This window comes from Plectropomus leopardus, chromosome 9, assembly GCF_026936395.1.
Source record: "Plectropomus leopardus strain MGB_pleo_1.0 chromosome 9, ASM2693639v1, whole genome shotgun sequence".
NCBI classification, from domain to species: Eukaryota; Metazoa; Chordata; class Actinopteri; order Perciformes; family Serranidae; genus Plectropomus; species Plectropomus leopardus.
The window spans coordinates 19,867,444-19,890,085 of record NC_142184.1 but is presented as its reverse complement, the minus strand read 5'-3'; the positions used below and the strand labels follow the sequence as shown (position 1 = coordinate 19,890,085).

The 22,642-nt window shown below is 38.6% G+C and overlaps 1 protein-coding gene across 1 annotated transcript; it reads right to left on the bottom strand.

Annotated features, from left to right (window-relative positions):
- Positions 1–164: 164 nt before the first annotated feature.
- On the bottom strand, positions 165–21,514 carry lmbr1l (limb development membrane protein 1-like). Its single transcript, XM_042492231.2, has 17 exons — positions 21,294–21,514; positions 13,395–13,479; positions 10,042–10,075; positions 9,558–9,697; positions 8,113–8,216; positions 7,893–8,016; positions 7,736–7,804; positions 7,586–7,650; positions 6,928–7,000; positions 6,732–6,821; positions 5,796–5,872; positions 5,613–5,690; positions 5,451–5,524; positions 5,026–5,116; positions 4,857–4,923; positions 2,882–3,043; positions 165–1,888 (listed from the first exon to the last, which is right to left on the bottom strand). Exons 1-17 carry the CDS (start codon positions 21,348–21,350, stop codon positions 1,803–1,805), a joined length of 1,476 nt encoding a protein of 491 aa, XP_042348165.1. The 5' UTR covers positions 21,351–21,514; the 3' UTR covers positions 165–1,802.
- Positions 21,515–22,642: the final 1,128 nt, after the last annotated feature.

Below are 22,642 nucleotides of genomic sequence, written 5' to 3'. Positions count from 1 at the left end.
GGAGGGACGCAGAGGACAGACGCCCTCGCCAGTCACACCCACCCACCCACAACAGGCCACATCAGATCAGTTACAGTATAGTTTTAAAAATGTAACAAATGGCATCAGAGGAACAGTTTTTTCAGTAAGTGACTTTGATATGTATCTGAAGGGACACAAAGAAGTTAAAAACATGGTGATTTTTATTACTTTCTGCTCTTAAAACAAAGGTTAAAAATTTTGTACAGAAAATCTGAAAGAGAGCATTGAAAAAGTAAACAAATGCATTTATTCATCTTTGAGAACAACTCTAAAGATCTGTTTTGTCTCAAATGTATCACATTCAACATTTTAAAACAACTGTTAAAAATCCTAAGAGTCAACATGTGAAGTTTAGATTCCAAAATGCCCATAAATAATGAAAAAAAGTCCATTACAAACTTTATGTTCCCAAGAACCAAAAGAAAATTCCCAGAATAAAGTGAAATGAGTAAACCTCAGAGTGCTCCATATATATAATACATATAATACCTAACCAGAGAGAGTCTCACACAACACAGTGGGTGGTGTGTTTAAGAGACACTGTCCCCTGCTGGTCAAACCAACAGCTAATAACCTGCTGATACAGCAGCAAAGACAAACGGTGACACAGGATCACCAACACATTGAAGACGATGAGATACAGCTGATAAACATTATAGAATTATCAAAATATAAAAACGGACACCGGGAAAGATTGCAAGGATTGATGGTCACATTCGCTTTCTGAGATTATTCTAAACTTTCACTCGATGTCCAACAAAGAAGAATGAGATGAAAATCCCAATTTCGAAAATCACTTTTGGTAAAGTTAAAAAGTGTGCGTCTACCTATAAAATATTGCACTTCCCCACATAAATTCTTAATAATTCACAGTTTGATTGGTCAAAGGCAGAAGTTCCTCCTAGTGAGTGTCACATGGCATTCATAAGTCTTATATAAGACAAAGTGTAAAGCTTTCTTTTTTAGTGTTTTTGTGTAAATCAATGAGTCAGACTCAGTAAGCTTACTGTCATCTACAAAAACCCTGTTTAATGATGGATCAGAAAATGCTTCTAATTCTTCTTGTAAACTACGTTCCCAAAAGAGCTCCAACACTGAGATTATGACCTCACCCATATTCCCTGTGTAACCTGAAGATCCATAAACAGACAAGGTACTCTGCATCCTACTTGCTTCCACTAACAACTTACTAACATAACACTGGTGCAACCTGGACTAAACACAAGTGGAAGTAAGATTCCCAATCTTAAAATAGTGGTAAGACCAAAGAGGGGAAAGCATGGGGAAGTCACAGAGAAAGAGGGAGCGCTCAATTGCCCTGGAGCAGGAAGAGGAAATTACGTCACAGTTGCAATGTAATATTTCAAAATAACTCTGCTGACTTCTACATGTGCCAACAGAACAACGGCTATCCACTGGATCCTCTTTTCATGAGGAATCACGTTTGTGGAGGGGATTGCTCTCTTACTGTCCACTGTGGCAGGACTGGCTTACATCCCTTTTCCCCTAGTTCCAGTCATAACCATGACTCAGCTAACCTCGCAGTCCTCGCAGTCAAATAACTGCACAAAATTGGACCCTGATTATTAAACGCTGCTTTAAGCAGAACTCCAACAGCACACAGACCAGACTGACTTGTCACCTTTTCTGGTCTCTTCGCACAGGGCGACCTGACCCACGCTCCAACTGGCAAAGAGACCGAATTGCAAATGCCTTTAATCCAGAAGGTGCATATTTGAACTGGCTCAGTTTCTAAAGGTTAGGGTGGCGAGGAGGAAAAGTCACTGGATTTTAGACAGTCCGCTGGCCAGGAGGAGTCTGAAGGGGACGGTGGAGCGTGACACAGTTAAAGGCAGTCTGTGGAGACCTGCAAGAAAAAAAAACAGAAGCACCATAGCATCAAGCACAATCACAAGGTGGAGCACTGAAGTTGCAAAGCTAAGAAAAATAGTGATTTAGGTGAAATGAGAGTCGATTAATCATGGAACAAAAGTGAGTTGGGAGGTAATGGGAAAGTGCAGGAGAGCTGCCATGGTGCAGAGATGCTATCGGTGCTGTGAGGAAGGGGACTGTGTATACGTGTGTGTGTGTATTTGGCGTGTCCATGCTCCGAGCGCTTGTTTGTGTTGGGTGGAGGGGTAGAGGGTGTGTGTGCTGTGAGGGGTCTAGGGCGGTGTGCCTGAAGGTCCCCAAGGAGACCTGACTCTCCTCTTGTCCCTTTACACTTTCCTGAAAGAATTGTATTCTTTCTATCTGAGGAAGAGAGACCAGCCCAACGGGGAACGGGGCCAAAGGTGGGGAAACATAAGACACGGCTACCCAAGCGCAATTTATTTTAGCACAGCACAATCCCCCAGACAGAAAAATGTACGCATACTAAACGGGGAAAAATGGGCCAACAATGACAATAAATGATTATTAATTGATTTTAGATATAAAAACATAATTTTAAACTATTCAAGCATCTATTTTTGCACATTATGTCCATAGGAGGTGAAATCCAATACAAGACATAACAATTTGTATCATATGTTTATTTCAACAGACTCGTTAGTGCAGCTTTTTTTTTTTTTTTTACAGAATTGAATTTTACAATTGAATGTCTATTTTTTTTAATTATCCTCCATTATTTATTTCATTATTATTATTATTATTATTATTATTAATTAATTAATTAATTAATTTATTTTTAATTTATTTAAATTAATTAATTAATTTATTTATTTTAATTTATTTATTGGCAGCCCTAATGCAAACATAGCGACACCAAAGACAAATTTCCACTGAGTTGGACAATAAAGTCTCCCTATTTATAGTACTTTCACCTCCCTTTATAAAATAAAAATGAGAGTAGACTGACCAAAGGCACGGATGAGCTCTCTCTGCACTGCCCAGGTGACTGTCTTGATCAGGGAGGCAGAAGTGAGACCAGCAAACATCATGTTGTACAGGAAAACGATGTAGAAGTTCCCGAGCCAGTTGTACCGACCAAAGTCTCCCAGTAGATCGAAGCGGGTGATCCCTAGCACAGTGGAAAAGCAGTAAAAGAAAATGTTTAACTTGTGAATGTTTTTACGATTAGAATTGTTTTGGATGATCGGTCATATATACTTGATGTAACTTTTGATGTGAAATATTTATTATATCTTTGTATGTTTTGCTTTTGTTGTTTTTGGTTTCTTGTCATGGAGACAAGTTCTGTCCCCCTCGTGGGAGTCTCCAAATTTGATTGTTTCAACCTGAGAGTGGACTGACGCTCAATCAAGCAGATGACAATCACCTGAGAGATGAATGTGCTTGTGTCTTAAGAATTGCTTGCTCTGCTTTGTGATGATTTGAAAATGCCCAAAGAAGATCTGTTAGATGGAAACAATGCACAGTGAAAAATTACTGGGAGCTTTTCACGTAGTGTGCAGATCTTCTGTTTGATTCCTTGTGAATGAAGCTGGCTCAAACTGGGCCTCAGCTGCAGTATTTACGACATACAGACGTCCTCTTGTGGGCATTACTAAAACTACAAGTGAAATCAGCTCCTGTCATTACATGCTCTATCAGTAGTTCCCAAACTTTTTCCAAAAGAGACCCCTTTTCTATCATTGATAAAACTGACGTCCCTTGACAAAGTGACATATTGTATGCATATTTCACATTATAGTCGATGTATAAGGACAACAAGAGTACAGAACAAATGATTAACTGCACAACTAAGCCAAATAGTGAAGACAACAACAACAGGATATGAAAAACAAACCGTTTGGATGAATTTTAAGCACATATCCCGATATTTTTAGGAAGTTTTCATAAAATTATGCCTCTATTATTATTTTTTTTAAAAAAATTTTTAATAGTCCTACATTATAAATAGGCTTCCTTTTTTTGACAATTCAGTGTCTTCCTTGGCCTGATGCGTGGCCAATGTTATACTGGCTCTTTTGTTGTTTTAACTTTATACTTTTCTAATACAGGTTGAGGCTGTTTAGCAGAGAGTGATGGCTCTGTGATATAGTTTGTGTTCAGGTCTTCACCATGCCTTTATGAAATTAATTCATTAATAATTTATTATTTAAAAAATCCTTGAATAATAAACTGAAAAAACAATAATGTAATTTAGTTTTTTTCCGTAGAGATGCATGTAATAATTAAAAATAGGCTTACTGTATAAATATTTCATAAGTTTTCTTGCATCCCTGAAGATCAAGAAAGCCTTGCAGCTACCGTGAAGCTTTGGTGACCCCTAGTGGGGGTTGGGACCCCCGGTTAGGAACCATTTTGCTTGAACAGTGTTTTTCAAATGAGAATACCCCCCCAGAAAAGCACATTTTATATTTAACGTTCCTATATTCAATGCAATTGTTAAGGGTCGGAAACAAAAGCAATCACCTTCACGTTTGTGTTTCTTAATTATGTGTTTCCAAAGAAAAGGTTTGGTGCTGGTCAGGGGCTGCTGGGCTGAAAAGTATTTCTAGCATTTATAGCAGAAATCTATGCAGCTTCAAAAAATAAAAAGCAGACTGTTTTTCCACAGATTTGCTTGTTTTAAGTTTCCATGATCTTCTTTGAACTGGCTCACAATGTATTTTAAATTTTTTGCAGCAGTAAGTAGCTTATTACCTTCATTTGTGCATTTCAGTGGGAGACAGTAGTATACACCACTTTGAGCACACTCAAAGATCAGGCATTTTTTGGTATGCATCCTTTAATGATTGTATGCTTCCAGTTTCACTGTGAACACACCATATACTTAAAACCTGCTGAGAATCTGTACATGGAAGGAATTGGGACCTGGCTGCAGAGCTTAAAAACTGCTGCATTTGTCATTCAGGCTATGTCCTTACCAAGTGTGCGTGAGAAGACGGGCAGTGCTGAGCTCAGGATAAGCAGTGAAACACAGTTTGCAATTATCTGAAAAGAACAGACGTTACAGGTTACTATGAGAAGTAAACACAGAACCTCGGGTTAGATCTGAGTGTGAGATGAGATACATGCAAAGGTGAGCTGTCATACCTGTGTGAGGTTGGTGTCCTGTACTCGAGGAAGGAGGCCGGTGAAGAGAGGAGAACTATAGAAGCCCACCACTGAGGACACCATCAGATAGCTGAAACTCATGTTAAAGACAACACTGGAAAGAAGATTGATAAACTCGCATAGATAGTAAATAATATGCAGAAGTCAGAGCCTATAGTGGCTGTTTCATAGTGTCTCGGTTTCGACGTGTGTTCGAGCTCCATTGTGTAAAATCCAAATACTTACGTGAGGCACGAAAAAAAAAAAGGTTTATTTTGGAATGCATAAAAATACAGCAGGCAAGGTACTTCCATTATTACATCTCATCTGGTCCACTACCAACTTGATGTCATGCTCCTCACATAAAACGGTGAAATAAATCACGATCAAAAACACACTCCCAGTTGATTGGGAGAAAAGGATACAGGATAAGGACGACTTGAACCGCAGCGCCCAGTGAGCCAAACATGGAGAATGATGCCATCCCCAGGTGAGGGTCCTGACACACAAACACAGCAAACATCAGTGTACACAGGTGACAGACCAAACATGAAATGTTCACAAGTTCTTTATGGTTAAATCCTCACCTCCATTCCTCTGGGCATAGCGGTCTCATCCAGGAGCAACTCCAACACGTTGAAACAGACCATCAGTACACACATCACCTGCAGACACATGAACAGTATTTATATGACAATCAAAACAACCATCTGTGCTAATAAACGAGAGTTAAGCAGCTTGTGAGAACATATTAAAATATTAGTGTCTACCGTCAATGCGAGGAGCATGAGCATGGCGAGTGGATAGCCCAAGTTTCGCTGCCATGGGGATGCTTTCCTACGCATTTCTGTGAAGAAAGCAACAAGAATGAAATCAAAGAAACAACAATACATAAGTGAAAAGCAACAATGACTGTGGTAAAACTTCAATTAAAATCTGGACCCCAATAAATGCAGAGCGCTTTTTTAACATTTGGGTGTGGCTCTGTGTTTTAACAAAAAATGCAGGTCTCAAATAGAGGCATGGTGTGGTTGTTTCTACTTATTTGGATGTATAAAACCCGCAAAAGCCCATCGGGTTGTCGGCTACTTGCTTGAACTAGTTTCAAGATGCTTCCATCAACAGAAAATGTAAATGTCTTAACTTTTGGCAATATGGTCAAGATGCCACATAGTGTTGGCTCAGTTAGATAAAAGTGTTTCAGAATTCAGGTGTTCAGTTCATTTTACAGAAACAATGATCACCAAAGAAATATCAGATTTGTCAGTATGGTCAACAAGAGAGACAAAAAAAGGTGACGCCCTACCGTTAAAGCAGTCATAAGTCTGAATTTGTGTGCATCGTCAATTATTTTTCACTCTTTTTGTTTTACTAACTAAAAGAGGTCCAATCATCAAAAGAAGTGTTTTTTATTCACATTAATTGTGTGCATATTGTTGTTGTGTATATTAATATGACCATCTGCTAACTAGGCTACTGATTTCAAACTGATGTTTTTGAATTTTACAAATAATACAAATAATTTCATACTGGTTTAAAAAAACAATTTGATAGTATTTCCCATCTTTGCTGAGCAAGAGCTTTGTGTGAAAGGAATTAAAGGCCCATCCCATGTATTTACTGAATATTAATTGAAATTTTTCAGTATGCAGTGTGATCAGTGTGAGAGAAACCCAGCAGGGAGTAGCCTGTTCAGTCAGTCTTACCCAGAGCGATGCGTTTGCTGCGGACTGTTTGGTACTCTTTTTTCATCGCCTCCATGTTCAGCCTGACCCAACATGACGTCGTACCGCCACCTTCAATCAGACAGCAACACATGAGGGAGACAAAAAGTCAATCAGTCAGGTTTAAATTTAATCATCAGGAAATGGTACAGGAGCGTGTTCATGGTGATGCACTCACAGTTCAGTTTCCTGGAGAGTGAATCTTCCTCAAATGAAGTGCAGCTCAAAGTGTCTTCTACATCTTCAAACAGCTGAGGTGGATAGGACACATCAATCGAGAAATCAGAAACTACAGTACACAGCCACAACACGACTGAACAGGTATCACATACTTATTTTAAATGCCTTTCCAGACCTTTCCAAGATAATATTAACCAAATCTAAGAACAATTTTTGCACAAATACTTTTTTTTCCTATTCCAGCAATGCAGTTAAGTATAAAAGTAAGTAGTATATAATATGTGGTCCTGTGCAGAGGTAGGTTATATGTTTATTAGAGTTACAGGTAACAGGTAACTATGTTAAAGTAAAAATACAGTATAATGCTCAGTGATAGATTTAAAGATTTCTATCATGTGTGGACTTGCGCCCAGATGAGCTTGACTTCATTTGCAAGTTGTTGTTGTTTGCAAAAATAAATCAAAAGATGGATAAATTACATTAGATAAAATGTTTGTGGCAATTGTGACCGTGAAAAATCTAATTTATTTATTTATTTGACTTTTAAATTGAATTTAGGACATTTTAAGACTTTTAAAGGACCGGCGGACATCCTGGTTAATGTAAAGGCTACTCTATGTGAAGTGGGGAGTGTTGTCGGTGGTTGTGTGACTCACCCGCGGTTTGACCAGCAGGCTGCCAGTTACACTAAACATTCGGGACAACCCAAAGGGAGTGCACACTGAAGGCAGAAACACACAGATAATTGACATGCAAGTGCCACATGATAAAGTCTTTAGCTACTCAAGTAACTGAGATATACTTACACAAAAGCATTAACACTCCAAACAGAGAGATGCCCGAGTACAGGTAGGGAAGGTAATACTCCCACAGGTCTGAAATTCACAGGGGAGTATAAGCACATTAAATTCTGTACAACCAGTTGTCACCGTGGGATCTTCAGGTATAATGCGCGTGACTCACCGTAGAGGCTCTTCCTGGCTATGTTGTCGTGGAGGAGGGCTGATGCCACCCACACAATGCCCAGCACAAGCAGAGCCAACAGCAACAGTAGCACAACTGCTTCATACACCCGTGCCATAACCCCCTGCACAAACAAAACAGACACTCTGTGATGAGCTGTCAGTTTACAGTTTAGTCTTTATGAAAAGGTTCTGGTGCCATTAGTGAGGGACACAAGTACCTTTCTGGAACCTGCAAATCCCTCAGACTCCGTGAAGAAGTAGGCAAAAGGCATGAGGAAGACCAGGGACAAATTGGAGAAAAGGAAAACTAGGTTCCACAATCCTGACAGAGATGAAAATTATAGTTCCACGTTATTTTTCAGTGCACACAAAACAGCAGTAAAGCAGTACCTCTATCGACCACTGTGAGGTATAGTCCTGCCAAGAAGTGTCATATCTCAAGACTGTCTACCCAGTCTCATGTGCTCATAAACAAGAATGTGCAGCAATTAAAAAGGAAAAAATGTTAAAAGCATCTTAAAAATGTTCCTCCCTTCAGGCCTGGTTTACTTTTGGACATCATAAGTGCACTGAACAATAATATAAATGTAGCACTTGTGTGTTTTTACTCCCATTTTTTACACGTTGAAATAACAGATCTGAGGTTTTCTGTGCACACAAAAGGCTTGTCTCTGAAATTTATATAAATCTTTGTTAGTGAGTACTCTGACGACATAATCCATCAACCTGACAGGCGTGGCAATCAAGATGCTGATTAAACAGCACAGCCAACACCAGCAGTGAACTTTTACTGCGACCAACCCAACTCATACCTGTGCGGTAATGATGCTGTTTGAGCAGCACCTTGATACGCCGCACCTGTCAGGTAGATGGATCATCTTGGAAAAGGAGACATGGTTCCTACAGAGTTTTTAAGATTTTTTTAATGCAACTCAGAATGAAATTTAAGACCGCTTTCACTATAACCAAAATTGGAGGGGAAAAAAAAAATATATATATATATTTTCCCAAATATTTACATTAATATAAAACATGACAGATGTATTCTGTGAGTTTTTAAGTTACTTATTATTTTGAGATTTCACAATGCAATGTCATAAAAACAAATTCACAAAATCCTACCTTTTGTGCCTTAGCACTTTTAAGAAAAATGAATTTAAGACAAATTAAGGCCTTATTTTTAGATTGATTAATTCAATGCTTTTTATGACTTTTTAAGAATCTACTGGGACCCTGGGAGAACACTAACAAGCATTTTAACAAATTTGCAATCAAAATTTGACAAAAATAAGGCTTTGTGTGCATAAAAAGTCTTGGATCTTTACCTTAAACCTGTGAATATTGTTTAATGATGAATTTTAAAAAAAATAGATTGCTATTGAATTGGGGTTAGATTGCTCAACTAAGTTAAACAACAGCTGTTGGGAAACAGTTGGAGCATTTTTTTTTTATTTAAACCCAAACAACACACACAGCAAGGTCACAGCCACTCTGTCCTGTAGAATTATCTGTTTGAACACAGGCTTGTAGTGTATTGATTTGGAAGTTATTTACCTGTGAACCTCAATGAATCTGATCCTGTTACAGACCGTAATGCACTCTGCTGTGTTCACGATTATAAACTGTTCAGTTTTATCTCGTTAAAAAAAAGAGTAAGATGTACCGTGGATAAGAGATCCGTTGAGCCACTGCATGTAGTAGCTCTGTGGGAAGGTGAGCAGCACCTCATTGGACAGAATGGAGATGGGGAGAAGGAGCACAGCACACACGGCAACAGACAGGGTGAATGTACACAGCCACAGTCTGGGAGAAGGAGAAAGACAAGCTATCAGTGAATATATGTGTTAAGCCTCAGCCTGACAGCACAGCCTAGGTGAAAGGCTAGGGTGGCTAAGGTAATACAGTGCCAGCGTGTAGGGGCAAAGGGCGGAGTGACACCGAAGTGCCGTCATCCCAACAATCAACCACATAAAGAGACACACATGCACACAAGACGGGGCAATAAATGTACAGCCAAAAGGCCTCAGGCCACTTCACGTGTCGGTCTGACTAAGGTATCTGTCAATCATTCACATGGACACTAATCAGAGTGAATGAGTGGGTACAGATTGCTGTGGATTAGTTAATCATTAGAGGCTTTTACTTACGCAATTTTGTTGACGGTGGCATCTTCAATGTCCTCTGAAAGAAAGCAGAGAAACAAGGAGGTTAAATCTATAACAAAAGTGATCCAAACTGTTTTTACTTCTATGTTTAAACAAGGGTAAGTTGCCTCAGAAACAGTCAGTCAATCTGTTTGCTATAACTCTTTAACTGAGGAGGACTTAAAGAGACAGTTCACCCCAAAATCAAAAATCCACTTTTTTTTTCTTTTACGCGTAATGCTTTTCATCAATCTAGATTGTTTTAATGTGACTTGGCGAGTGTTGGAGATATCTGCTGTACAGATGTATGCCTTTTTTTCCTAAATATAACAGAACTAGATGGCATTCTGTTTGTGGTGTTCAAAGTGCCAAAAATGCATTTAAAAACTCAACAGCAATGTCTCTTTCCAGAAATCAAGATACTCCACAGACCTTCTTGTGAGCAGTTTTATCTTCTTTCTACCAAACAACACCCACTAATTGTCCATGATTAGACGCACGCTTCCTTCTGTGCAGTGATACAGATTATCTTGAAGAATCGGGACATTATTTTTACATAAATTTTTTTGGCACTTTGGCCACCAAAAGCTGAGTGCCATTTAGTTCCATTATATTCAAGAAAAGGCAGAAATCTTTATCTCAAAATACTCAGAAACTCAAACTAAAAAAAATGTGGTTGGATAAAAAGCACTAAGAGTAAAAATCCATAATTTAGATTTTGGGGTGAACTCTCCCATTACAGGTTATTCTAAGTACATCAGATTAAGTGTTGAAATATTAATACATAGAAAGTCTGTATTGGTGAGAGCTCTGTGTGTGTGTGTGTGTACGGTATATATGTATAGGGGAAAGGTGTAACAGGAGCACTCCATATGAGGATGAAGCCCCACTGGCCTCAGAGCAGGTAGTGAGTGGGGGGCGAGCATGTTGGGAACATTCTGTTCAAGCAAGACCAAAACTCTAGTAAAAAAACTAAATTACTTTTGGTTTCAGCACGCAAATTGCAAAGAGCAAAATATTTTAGAGTGTGAAAGGAAGCAATCTGTAAATGTTATGTGAAAAAAACTTTGTAAACCTCCCAAAACTGTTAACTATCAAGCAATATGCTGCAGATCTCTAAAACTATACTGTGTGAATTGTTTTGGAATTGCTAAGGAATGTAAACCAGGGCACATGATACTGTAAATTCACTTTCTGCAAATGTTGGTACAGCTGTTTTTGTAATGAGGTAAAGCCTGAGGAGCAAAAACCAGTTCTTGGTTCCTTATTGTCAAAAACAACTCCATAGAGACGTATTGCACAATCTGCATTTGGCTGCAGGGCACAACTGTTCCGCTGTTGTTGATGCACAGACAACGTTTACAACAGCACACTAATACATAGCAGGTCCAGGAAAAAAAAAAAAAAAAAAAAGAAGGAAAAAGGAGTTGGCCATGTCCCAGGTTTCAACCCAGCCCAGCCGCAGTGGAGCAGAGCAACCTGGCTAGCTGGACATCCGACATCTGCTTCCAATAGTGGCAAGTTATGGGATTTATTATGTAACTGTCAGCCCAGTCACCCCGCAGAACTTCAAATATTTTCTCAGTTTTAATGAAAGAGAACATATAAGAGATCCAAGTGCATGAGGAATTTTATGTAAATGTATGTCAGCTACAAAGTTGTCAATACTGTGCTTACCAAAACAACTTTTCTACTCTTTTTTAACTGTCAAAAGCAAAAGCAAGTACCTGAGAATTATGACAGATGAAGGCTAAATTCATGATGCTGGTTGTGTTGAAGAAAGATCTTCTTTGAGATGTTTTGGTCTAACTTTAGGGGACTGAAGCTACAACTCTGTTTACCTTGTAGCAACATTCTTTCCCTCCCCTCCACCATCCTGATCCACAGGGGGACCGCCTCAGGCTGTGGTTACATGTTACAAAACATGCCTCAGTCCGGACCGCTCCAGCCAAGCTGCAAAGGCTTGGGTCGAAATGTGCAATCCTGGCAGTGTGTCGACTTCAGTTATATTTACATATAACTAAACACATAAACCAGCTAATATCATAATAACAAATATCCATATATAATAAAATATTTTCTTTTAATAAAATTCTAAAATGATGTCATACTTCTTCTAAAAGTATGATGTCAATGTCCTGGATCAACAACACTTTTCTTGTTGTCTCTTCAGACGCTTTTCACAAACATTTAAAAGAGGGCTGTCAGCGTAACGCATTAATCACAATGCATTTAAGGTCCATAATATGTTTGTTTTTTTAAATGAAGACATTTGTGTCTTCAAGAGGCTGTTCGGGGCTGAGTTTTGAAGCTAGAGTGATGACACTGGTATCATCTGAAATTAAAAAGACCCGGGGAACCCACTAGTGCCAACCAATGTTGGCAAAGTCATTTCACTGGGGTCCCTTGACTTCTGATCTCAAGATATCTGGATGAAAATGGATTCTTTGGGTACCCATGAGTCTCCCCTTCACAGACATGTCCACGTTGTGCTGGTCACATTCAGTTATTTGCTGTCATTTGATTCCAAATCAAGACAATCTGGTAATAATTTAGCTTGTCAATATGGACTTGAACTGCTTTAAAATGCAAAATAGTGGAATCTTAAATAGGTGATTTAAAACAGTGATTAACTATGGAAATTCTGCGATTAACCACGATAAAAAAAGACTAGTTTGGTAAGAAATGTTTCAAGATATATGTGGATTTAGAAAATTATTTTTAAAAAAGCGAGAAAAAAATCCTTAAAAACTATATAATTATCATAACAACATATGTTAAAATATATTACAGAATTATTATTTCTTTGTTTGCATGTTTTTCAGGTAATTTCCTTGTTGTTTGTATTTACTTTCTTTTATGTACTAATTTTCTTGTATTTTGTACTACTGTCTTGCTAATTTTGGGTCTGTAAGCTTTTCATTGCCTTCTTTCCATGTTTTCCAAAGAAATCCAGTTTGCTCAGGTTTCAAAGGGTTAAGAACATTATGTTTACAGAAATGAGTAAGGTTTGTGAAAAAGGTGCATTCATTTATTGCTTATCTTAACTTCATCTTGCGCTAAATTCAGTCTTCAAGTAAGGCTGTTGCCTAACGCATCCATCCACCCCTTCTCCACAAACTATAAATAAGAAACTATTTACTAAAAACAGAAATGACATGTTTGAACAACACATGTGCTCCCTTGAAAAGTGGCCAATATTCTACTAGGAAAAAAAATCCCAAACACTAATGAGTACACCCCCAATTCCCCTCCCGGCAATTCTCCATGTGCGTTTCAAGGAAATCTTTCTCACAAAGGAGTCTTTGTGTGGTGCACCTGTTAAAATCCAGTATGTGAGTGATTTCATAACTCACCTGTGACAAACTCGGCAGTCTTCTTGAAATGAGTAAGTATGAGGTAGGACACCATGTAAAGGCATGTAAACAGGAGAACACAGATCTGCAGAGGAGACACAAAAGCAGACAGTGTTTATTTTTTGTTACTTGTTTACACAGCTAATCACAGAAAGGAAGTGCAGCCTTGATCTGTCATGTTGTCCAGCACTATTTATGAGCAACACATTTATTTAGCTTGGCTCATGTTTTTGATTTTAATCTAGGTCTTTAAAGTGGGGGTGGATATGCAGCACAGACAGCAAAAACATCCAGAAGAGATAGAGAAGGCCCAGGGAGAGGACAGGAGATGGCAAGCACGCGATCACGACTGCAACAGATTTTTGTTCTTCATAGAATAATTAGTATTATTGGTGCAGACAAACAGCAAGAAATAAACAAAACAGGCTATGTAGTGCTACAAATACAAAAATCCAAAAACATTCACCATTCTGCCAAAGTCAGGAGAGACAGATGGAGTCTGAAGATTATCACTTTATTCCAACAAAGAGTGAAACGGGTGACAGTGATAAACCAGGGGGGGATTAAGGGGAGGAAAACGGGAAAAGGGTTAATACCAGTGACAGATAGTTCCCATACTGCTTGTAAAGATCACTGTCTGACATTACACTAAACCTACCAGAAAATTTAGGCTAAACCTATATTCACTCAGCAATCTGTTGTCTGGCAAAGCTGTAAACATTTCAGCCTAAAGACTGAAGTAAATCACTTGCATGACCATCATAAAAAAACAGTTCCTTTAATGAAAAGTACATGAAAAGAACCATTCGTTTGTAAAAATACGTCTTTCAGATAACCCCCACTCTACAAACACGTTTTCACGTCTCAGAGACACACTCAAATATTTCCCAACTGTATGAACCTGTCAGTCGCAGACATGTCCCAAACACATCCGTGCACATTGCCAAACTTGTGTTTCAAGAATGAGTTTACGGTGAAAACCGAGCGACAGAAGTTGCATGCACTCCCCTCTTGCACAGAATATCAATTGCTATGATTTGGAAAGTTACTGTACAAGGAGGAAATTAAAACTAACCCCGAGAGTGTTTTTGTTAGATTATTCTTTTGGCTTTTATTGCCTTGACAAGATTGCAGCTACAAACTGACAGGAAATTGGGAGAAAGAATGGAGAAGACACGCACCGAAGGGCTGCAGGCCAGAATCGAACCCCAACACTGCAAAGGACTCAAACTACATGGGGCAGGATGCTCTACTCGCTGAGCTATAGGCCGTCTCAAACCCGGAGAGTGTTGCAGTCTGAAATCTACCGCCCCAAAAAAGTGCCTCTCTCAGCAAAACGATTCCCATGATACTCAAACATTTTGAACAAAATACTAACCAAAAGGTGACAGCCATTGCTGCCCCATGAGACTGTGGTGCTCATTTCACACCAGAAAACAAAGTTATTTCTTAGGCAACAACTATACTATCATTACAAAAAAATGGTGTGGCCTTATGGTTTTCAAATGTAAGTCAGTTCACTCTCTGTACAGTGTGCATTTTAGGATACCTTCCTTTCAGTGAGTCTGTCGTAGCTCTACGGCATCAGCAATGTTTCAGTTAGTATGTTGATTTTCAGCAGACAGATTCTCTTCTTGTGTGTTAATTTTGCTTAATTTGACAATCTGCCCAGCTGGAGGCACTTAATGAAAACTTCTAGGGTCACCAAAATCTTTAGGATTCATCCTTGGTAGATGAAGGAAGTCTATGGTAAATGTCATTACAGTCGCACCAAAGGCACGTGCTGGACTGACAGATGAATAAAATGATGATGTGAAAACATAACACATTTCCACGTGGCAGCTAAGAGGAGCCCAGTAAGCACAAAATGATGTAGAGGTTTGTCACTGAAGTAACGACAGCAGCAAACAGAGAGAGAGGCTCTCTGGAGAATGACAACATGTGACAACATAAGCACGAGTTCATGGGAAGAACAAAGAGCCTAGAAATTAATTACTTTTTAAGCATCAGGTTTCCATTAAAGTTTTAATAGTATAGTCCAATACATGTACTGTGAACAATAAAAAGTCCCAAAGAGGGCCATGTCAAAACTATTTATGGTGAGACAGTGTGCATTTACATCAATGTTTTTGTTATTCATAACAAAAGGATATTTAAAATGGATCACTGGGACATATGAACATATGGTGCAACAAGAAACTGGGTTTGGGTTATGGGCTTAAACCCCTCCTCCTGCATCATTTCAGGAAGTTCAAGATGTTGACCCACTTAAAGATGGAAACAAAATCTTTAAAAGGAAACACAAAACAAGTCACAAGCTTGCCTGATATCAGACAGAATTGTCAACTTGTTGCACATTTCCATTTTCAGTCTGACATTCAGTCTGGGGAATATGATTTTCCCTAACCAATCACTAGAAACCAACAAATCCGCCTGAATCTGACATTAACGTTATTTAATTATTTTTCCACAGCCAGAGCCCTATCCGACCCGGCCAAATAGTACATATTTCCAGCCTGAACCCGGGAGCTTTTTGGGAGCCGTTGGGCTCAGGTTGGGTTAGAGAATTCGAATACCTGTTGATTTAGAAGAGCCTCAATAGCAGCATCTATCGCCTCTATAACAATCATCATTGTTTTTTAACTCCTCAGTTTTTGAAGTGGACCACTTAAGAACGAATGACAGCAGTTTGAATTACAGTATTATCCTCACCAATGCACTGAAAGGCTAATTGTTGGTCCCCCATGGTGCTCATTGGATCACTTTTTAAATGGAACTCCAGAGCTCGTGTGTACGATTTTACTGTTTGTGATAGGGGTTTAAACTGTATTGACTTAAAAAAACACTGACTGCTAGATAGCAGTGCTGTAATCTGTCTTCAGCCATATGACTGTTGGTCCAACCTATCAACATATTCTTTTCTTGTTGCAGGGGCTGTGATAAATACAGATCCTATTGTTCTGATTGCATTAAAAAAGTAAACTTTTTAAACTGTATGCATATGGTGGAGTCATCTTTATGACACTTTTCCTTAAAATCAGATTTAAAAAAAATACAATACAGTATATCACTTTGCTTACAGTATTGCAACATATCCCAATATACTGACTTATAACCTGTGTCATGGTATGTATTGTATCACCAGATTCCTTCAAATTCAGTTGTGTCTGTCTCATTTGTATGGGATTTTTCCCCCCAGAATACCCCACACGATGCGTGAAGCAGCTGGTATTTTCACATTATCTAACCTGGGCCCCATTCAAAGAAGTTAGGACACCCCTGCTGTACTTGGACCTACCTTACACTCTGTTAGAAAAGAACATTTTTTGCTGTGTGATTAGGAATGATCACTGGTAACTATGAGCTACATCACACAGGCGACAATGGACTGTACATACCTAATCAGCTCACCCAGTCTGCAGGAAATGTTCAATTCTGCAGTCTAATTTGCTATAGTTAATCCAACAAAAGGAAAAGCGGGGAACAAAGGATGGGTTTTGGCTGAGAAATAATTGGATGGGAAGAATAACACCCTTTTAGTCCACGAATTTGGAGACACGTGCTGCTTGGCAGAGTTGAGAACTGGCAGGATATTATAAGCATCTGAGGAGAGAGTTTAAAGGGATTCAGCATCCAGAGGGGCACATCTTTGTGCTGAACACAAAGCCCCAGAGATCAGAGTTCACCAAGAGCCTTTTTAAATTCACAGAGTGCCCTAAAAATCTTTGTGCTGATTCAGGCAAAAAAAAAAAAACAATGACGCTCACATGTTTTCAAATCTTGCTTAACCTTGTGGTTCCTGTAATAATGCATAAGAACGAAAGGTTGGCAGTGGCACAGCACGTTCTTGCAAAATGTCAAGTGGACTTCGTCAAGAGTGTTATTTCAGGGGCACCGTGCCTCTTGTCCAGCTAAACACGTTCAGGCAAAGCATGACGTCCTTTGTTTATAAGTAAGAGGATGGATTAGGCAAGGCCGATGCAAGATTTTTTCAACAGCGAGAAATAACTTAAATGTTGCACGGGCAAAGCCACCCTAATCCAAAAGTAGGTGGGGCAGCTGCAGTATGTTCTTTCAAGAGTTTTGATCATTTTACTGGAATGCATCACTTAATATTTGATAACTTGGTAATATGAGATTTCAGAGACACACAACTGCAATTCCAGTAAGGTAATTGCATCCTTGAGAACAGAAAATGTATGACAACAATGTGGTTTTGATTTGTTTTCCTCCACAAACAAAAGCCATTGTATAGCCTCTCCTTAAAAACTAAACTAAAATGAAATCAGAAGAAAATTTAATCAACACTCCCACAAAATTGCAGATACTTTATGTCTCAAACCTATAGAAAGTGATTTCTTACATGCATTTGTAGCGGACCATTACATTTCTAATCATCTCTAACAATGTCTTTTATAGATGACATGGAGTTTTTCTCATGGTGACTTCATGCCATAATGAGTGCTGACGCGGAGTCTCCACGTCTCTTACTTATTGTGACCTTTTATTCAGCTGATCATTGATCCTTCCTGATCCCTGTAGGCTCAGGGTATGGGCCATGGGTGTGCATTCCTGGCTCGAACATTTACACCATCTCACATAAACAGATTTCGTTAATCTACACCTGGTACAGCTGCCAGATGCTGTGATCTAAGATGATTTACAGTGTTGCATTTGGCCTTGATTACATTTTCTCAGCGATTAGCTGGCATGCCCTGTTGGGCCAATGTGTGAAATTTGAGCTGTGTCTTTACTTGGTATTGTTTCTTCCCCATAAGGCAAAATCAGTATTATCTATTCATAATTTGGAAAGAATTACTGTTGACTTACAGAACTGGTGCTGCTGTGAGGCTCCTTACAAAAGCTGTATAAAGTCAACATTTCCACATAAGTACTGCCTTTTTTTCCTGCCAGTCAAGCATAAAATGTTAACATTTGTCTCTACGCTAACAACATATTACACAGAGCGTTATGATTATGTAAATGAGCCTCTCTGTTCACTATTCACTGATATAATTAGCAAAAACACACAGCTTGTGTTGTCATTCTCTTAATGTGCCATGTTATCATTAAGGCATCCACCTATCTATCTGGTCTTTCAATGTGTTGAGCCTTTATCATCTGGACGAATTGCTATGCAAAATACTACAACTGTATATTTAGACTGCTGCCTTGTACTTTTCATTTTAAAATGAACTGGCCAATGATAAGCTCAGCCTAAAGCCATTAATAACCGGAGATGCAGGGGCAGCCGACCTGTCTGACAGGGAGCACTGAAGAGAGATAGTAAGCTGGAGACTTGAGGCAGGCCAGTGGCTTAAGAGGAGGGTGTCAACTAATAGCATTAGGTCCTCAGGTGAAAGGGACAATGACAAAACAAGGACACAAGAATACATATGGGCACTATAATAGCTGCTGCAAATGCGCTTCTATACAATTTAAAATATGTGCCTGCTATTGGAGTACTGATTGACATGGGAATGTCTAGAGGATGAAATCATCTCTACTTGATAACTTTTATTTGGAAACATCCTAAATAAGCACTTGAAAAAGAACTGGGTAAAGTTCTTAAAAAGTTCTTTACATTAAATGACCCCAGACTGTTTTCTTTGGATGTTATCATAAATAAAAGCTATTTCACAGCAGAAATGTTGACTTGTCATAGCAGAAAAAAACTCAGGAGTATAATGACACTGACGCTGACTCAGTCACATAAACTGTTCAGTATAATATCAGAGCCCTGAAACTGGGAAGCTAAATATAATTCATGTTATTAGTTACACCTGTGGTTTTACTGCTATGTAAATGTCTGCACTGAAATAGGTCTTCTGGCTTTACAAGTTCATTTACTCCACCCTAATATTTGCTGTTTTAATGACTCAATCTCCTTAGGGGATCAATCTTCTGCATAATTCATCCATTAAAGTATTTCTGTGTGATGGCATAATCCAAAACTGCAGTTTCTGCTCATCTTCTCATCCTACAGCAGGGTGAAGTCAAGTAATTTGGGACACCTTTTAGTAGATTACCAAGAAAACCAGCTAAAACTCTGAAGACTACCTTGAGTGTTAGTTTTAGAGCTTCTTATGAATCTCTGCTTTATGTCTATAAAGAAAACTAACGCAACCTGCTCATTGGTGCCATGTTGTACACAATGGACGTGTGTTCATGACAAATGATGGGTAACTGTGGACTATTGTGGCCAACATGACCTAACTGCATCATCTTTAATATTTTTTAAATCGCCAAAAAAATTCACGTCTATAATATTACAGGGTTGCATACGATAAATTCATGGCACCTGGTAGCCTTGAGACATGCTGGTTTCACTATAGAAAAATGTCCCATTTTAGTTTAATTGTATGTTCCATTTTACCTGAATGATTTCACACTCACTCAAAACCCTTACAAAAAGTGTACTGTGAAAATGTTTGGGTCATAAATTGATTAAAATGCAACATCGTACAACCATTTTCGGTGTTATACACTTATTGTTTTAGTTGCAGTACTCTTATTACCAAAGGGAGAAAATCACCATGTCACATGGCTTTCCTTGCAAGCTCTTGGACCAGATCAATAAAAATGATCATTTCATGTGAAGTACATTTGTGTTAATGCACTAACATGTTCTGTGACTGACTGCTAATATTTAGAGCCCAAGATATGCAACCAAACCAGGACAAATTTATCACCGATTCCAACATATGCAGAAGAAAAACATATTGTTTGACACTGTTCCTTATGCGACACTGTACCAGCACTATCTCTAATCTTAGGGAAATGGACTACCTATGAAACCTGATTGTACTTTTTTTAGGGTTAAAGGTTAGTATCCATGTGCCTTGCTGTAACTGAACTGATGTTTCATGGCAAGTCTGAAGTTCAACATGGTGTTGCACAAAACGGAGTCAGTCACTGAGGACAAAACTGTACAATAAAAGCAAAATGCATGATTTAAAGTGTAGTCAAACTGAAAAATGTGATACACAGTAGTGTGCAAAAGCATAGGCCACCTTAGAGCTGGTATTTTAGCAAAGCTGTAATGAGGATATACATTATAAATGTATTTCCCAGTCTTTTTTATTAAGCTACAATACATTAAAACTCCCAAAAAGTAAGAACAAAATGGTTTTTTTCAGACTGAAGTCAATATTTAGAGTTAAACATGAAATTGGACAACTAACAAAAGGTAGCTCAAACAAATACTGAGCTTTGGACATGTCTTGAATGTAATCTGGTGCAAATACACCAGAACATTAGTATTACAAATCTCTTATTGTCTGCCCAAGAGAGTTCAAGACATGCTAAGTGGAATGGGAGGTCACACTAAATACTTGAAATTTTAGCCTGTTGAAAAAGTTTTGCGGTTTTTAATACTGTAAATACATATTTCCTGTACATTCTGGTTGTATTTAAGAGAAGTGACTACTGAGCAATAAATATGTATGATCATTACAATGGCCTGAGACTTATGCACAGTACTGTGGGGGGGGGGTCCAAGCAATATCAAAGAGATAAATGCAGATTTTAGGAGAAGTCCAAACACAAAGAAAGTGCCCCAGATGCTGAGTAAGCTGCTTGATGTTCATGTGCTTTCACCACAACCTAATGACCAGCTGCATCCGTGCAACAATTACCGTCTGTACAGAAGTTAAGCTAACTGCCACAGCACTCCAACATTTAGCTTAAACCACCTAAAAATTCGTGCCAAACTTATTGTTACAGACACTCTTGCTTTGAGCTGAAATGTGACAGTTAGATAACTTAAACTGGAGAGTTGAGCAACAGCCGAGTCACGCGAAACAAACACTTTTACGTGGCTCCCTTGTCCTGATCGATTGTTTTGTCCCCTCATATGCATTTTAACCGACGGTCACAGCAGCACAGATCGGTACTTACTATGGTCTCCCGGACACGGTTGTGGAAAAGTTGCTCTCTAACCGACACGTCGTCCATTCTCCGAAACCATACCAGTATCCTCAGGCTGAGAAGCACTGGAGGGGCAGAAATGGTTAAAAGTTTAAAAGCATCTTGTTGTTAATGCCGTGGATGTGTTGCAGTGCCGCCCGGCTGCATTTAAGCGTCTGAGCTAGCTGGTGCTGCTAGCTCCTCTGAGCTCTGATAAAAGACAAACAAGGAGGGGTCCTCGAGGGGAGGGGCCACGCGGAGGGGCGGGGGCCCAGACATTCAGGTAGCTGTCAATCATCACTATAATTAATACTTCAGCGTCATCACCATTGTAGGTTATTCATATCCAAAGGTGTGTATGCACATACTAAACATACCAGAGATGCCAAATGACCATTAAAATGTTTCTGTGCTCTGGAATGTGCACTAAAAATAAATTTAAAAAAGACATGGGAGGAGGACAATGGGGTTGGTTGTCATACTTTTTACTTTCATTAGAATCTCTCAAATTCCCTTTCAGTGTGTAATGGGATTTTCAGGTAGGAATGGAGTTTTCTTACCCTCCTAAAAGGGTTAATAGTTCACCCAAAAAGAAAATTCAGTCATTATCGTTTGCTTCACTACATTTATATGAGAGACATATTTACTGGTAACTTTGTACAAAAAGATTCTTAAAATGTAAAATTGTCAAAATTAAAATTAGCTCCACAGCCCCCAGATTAAATGGTTCTTAGTGCATCAAGAGCCATGGACATGGGCCGTTTTGTAAGTAGGCTTTCCTCATAATACATAATACTATCTCTTGTTCATCTGTTTTTATCATCCTACCTTTTAGCCCCACTGGTGTGATATTGTCTCGTCTTGTTGTCTTGTTAGGTTTTTCTCTTTTCTATTTTCTATTGTCTTTTATTGCATTTATTTATTATATTTTCTAAAAACTTCTAAAAATTTGATTTATTCTTGTTGTCCTTTGTGTTCTGGCCTTTTTGCTTTCTCTGTTTGGCCTAAACGACTTACTTATTATTTATGGGCCTGCTTTTAAGGAAATAATATTTTTTGCATTGTGGTATTGTTAACTTTACTCACTGTACACAGAGAACCTGAATACTTATCACACATGAAAATCTAATATAAGGCTTTAATTTTGGGTTTAATGTCCTTAATTTGTATATATCTCTGTGTTTGCAACGTGTTATTATTTGAATGGTTTAAAGAACAACATAAGTTACTCTTTAAAGCATTTAGATCAGTATCCTATCTCTTACAAATATACTTTTGAATTTTCCTCAGTTATCAGTTCAAATGATCAAGGGACCTAAATGCTGATGAGGCCATAGTGT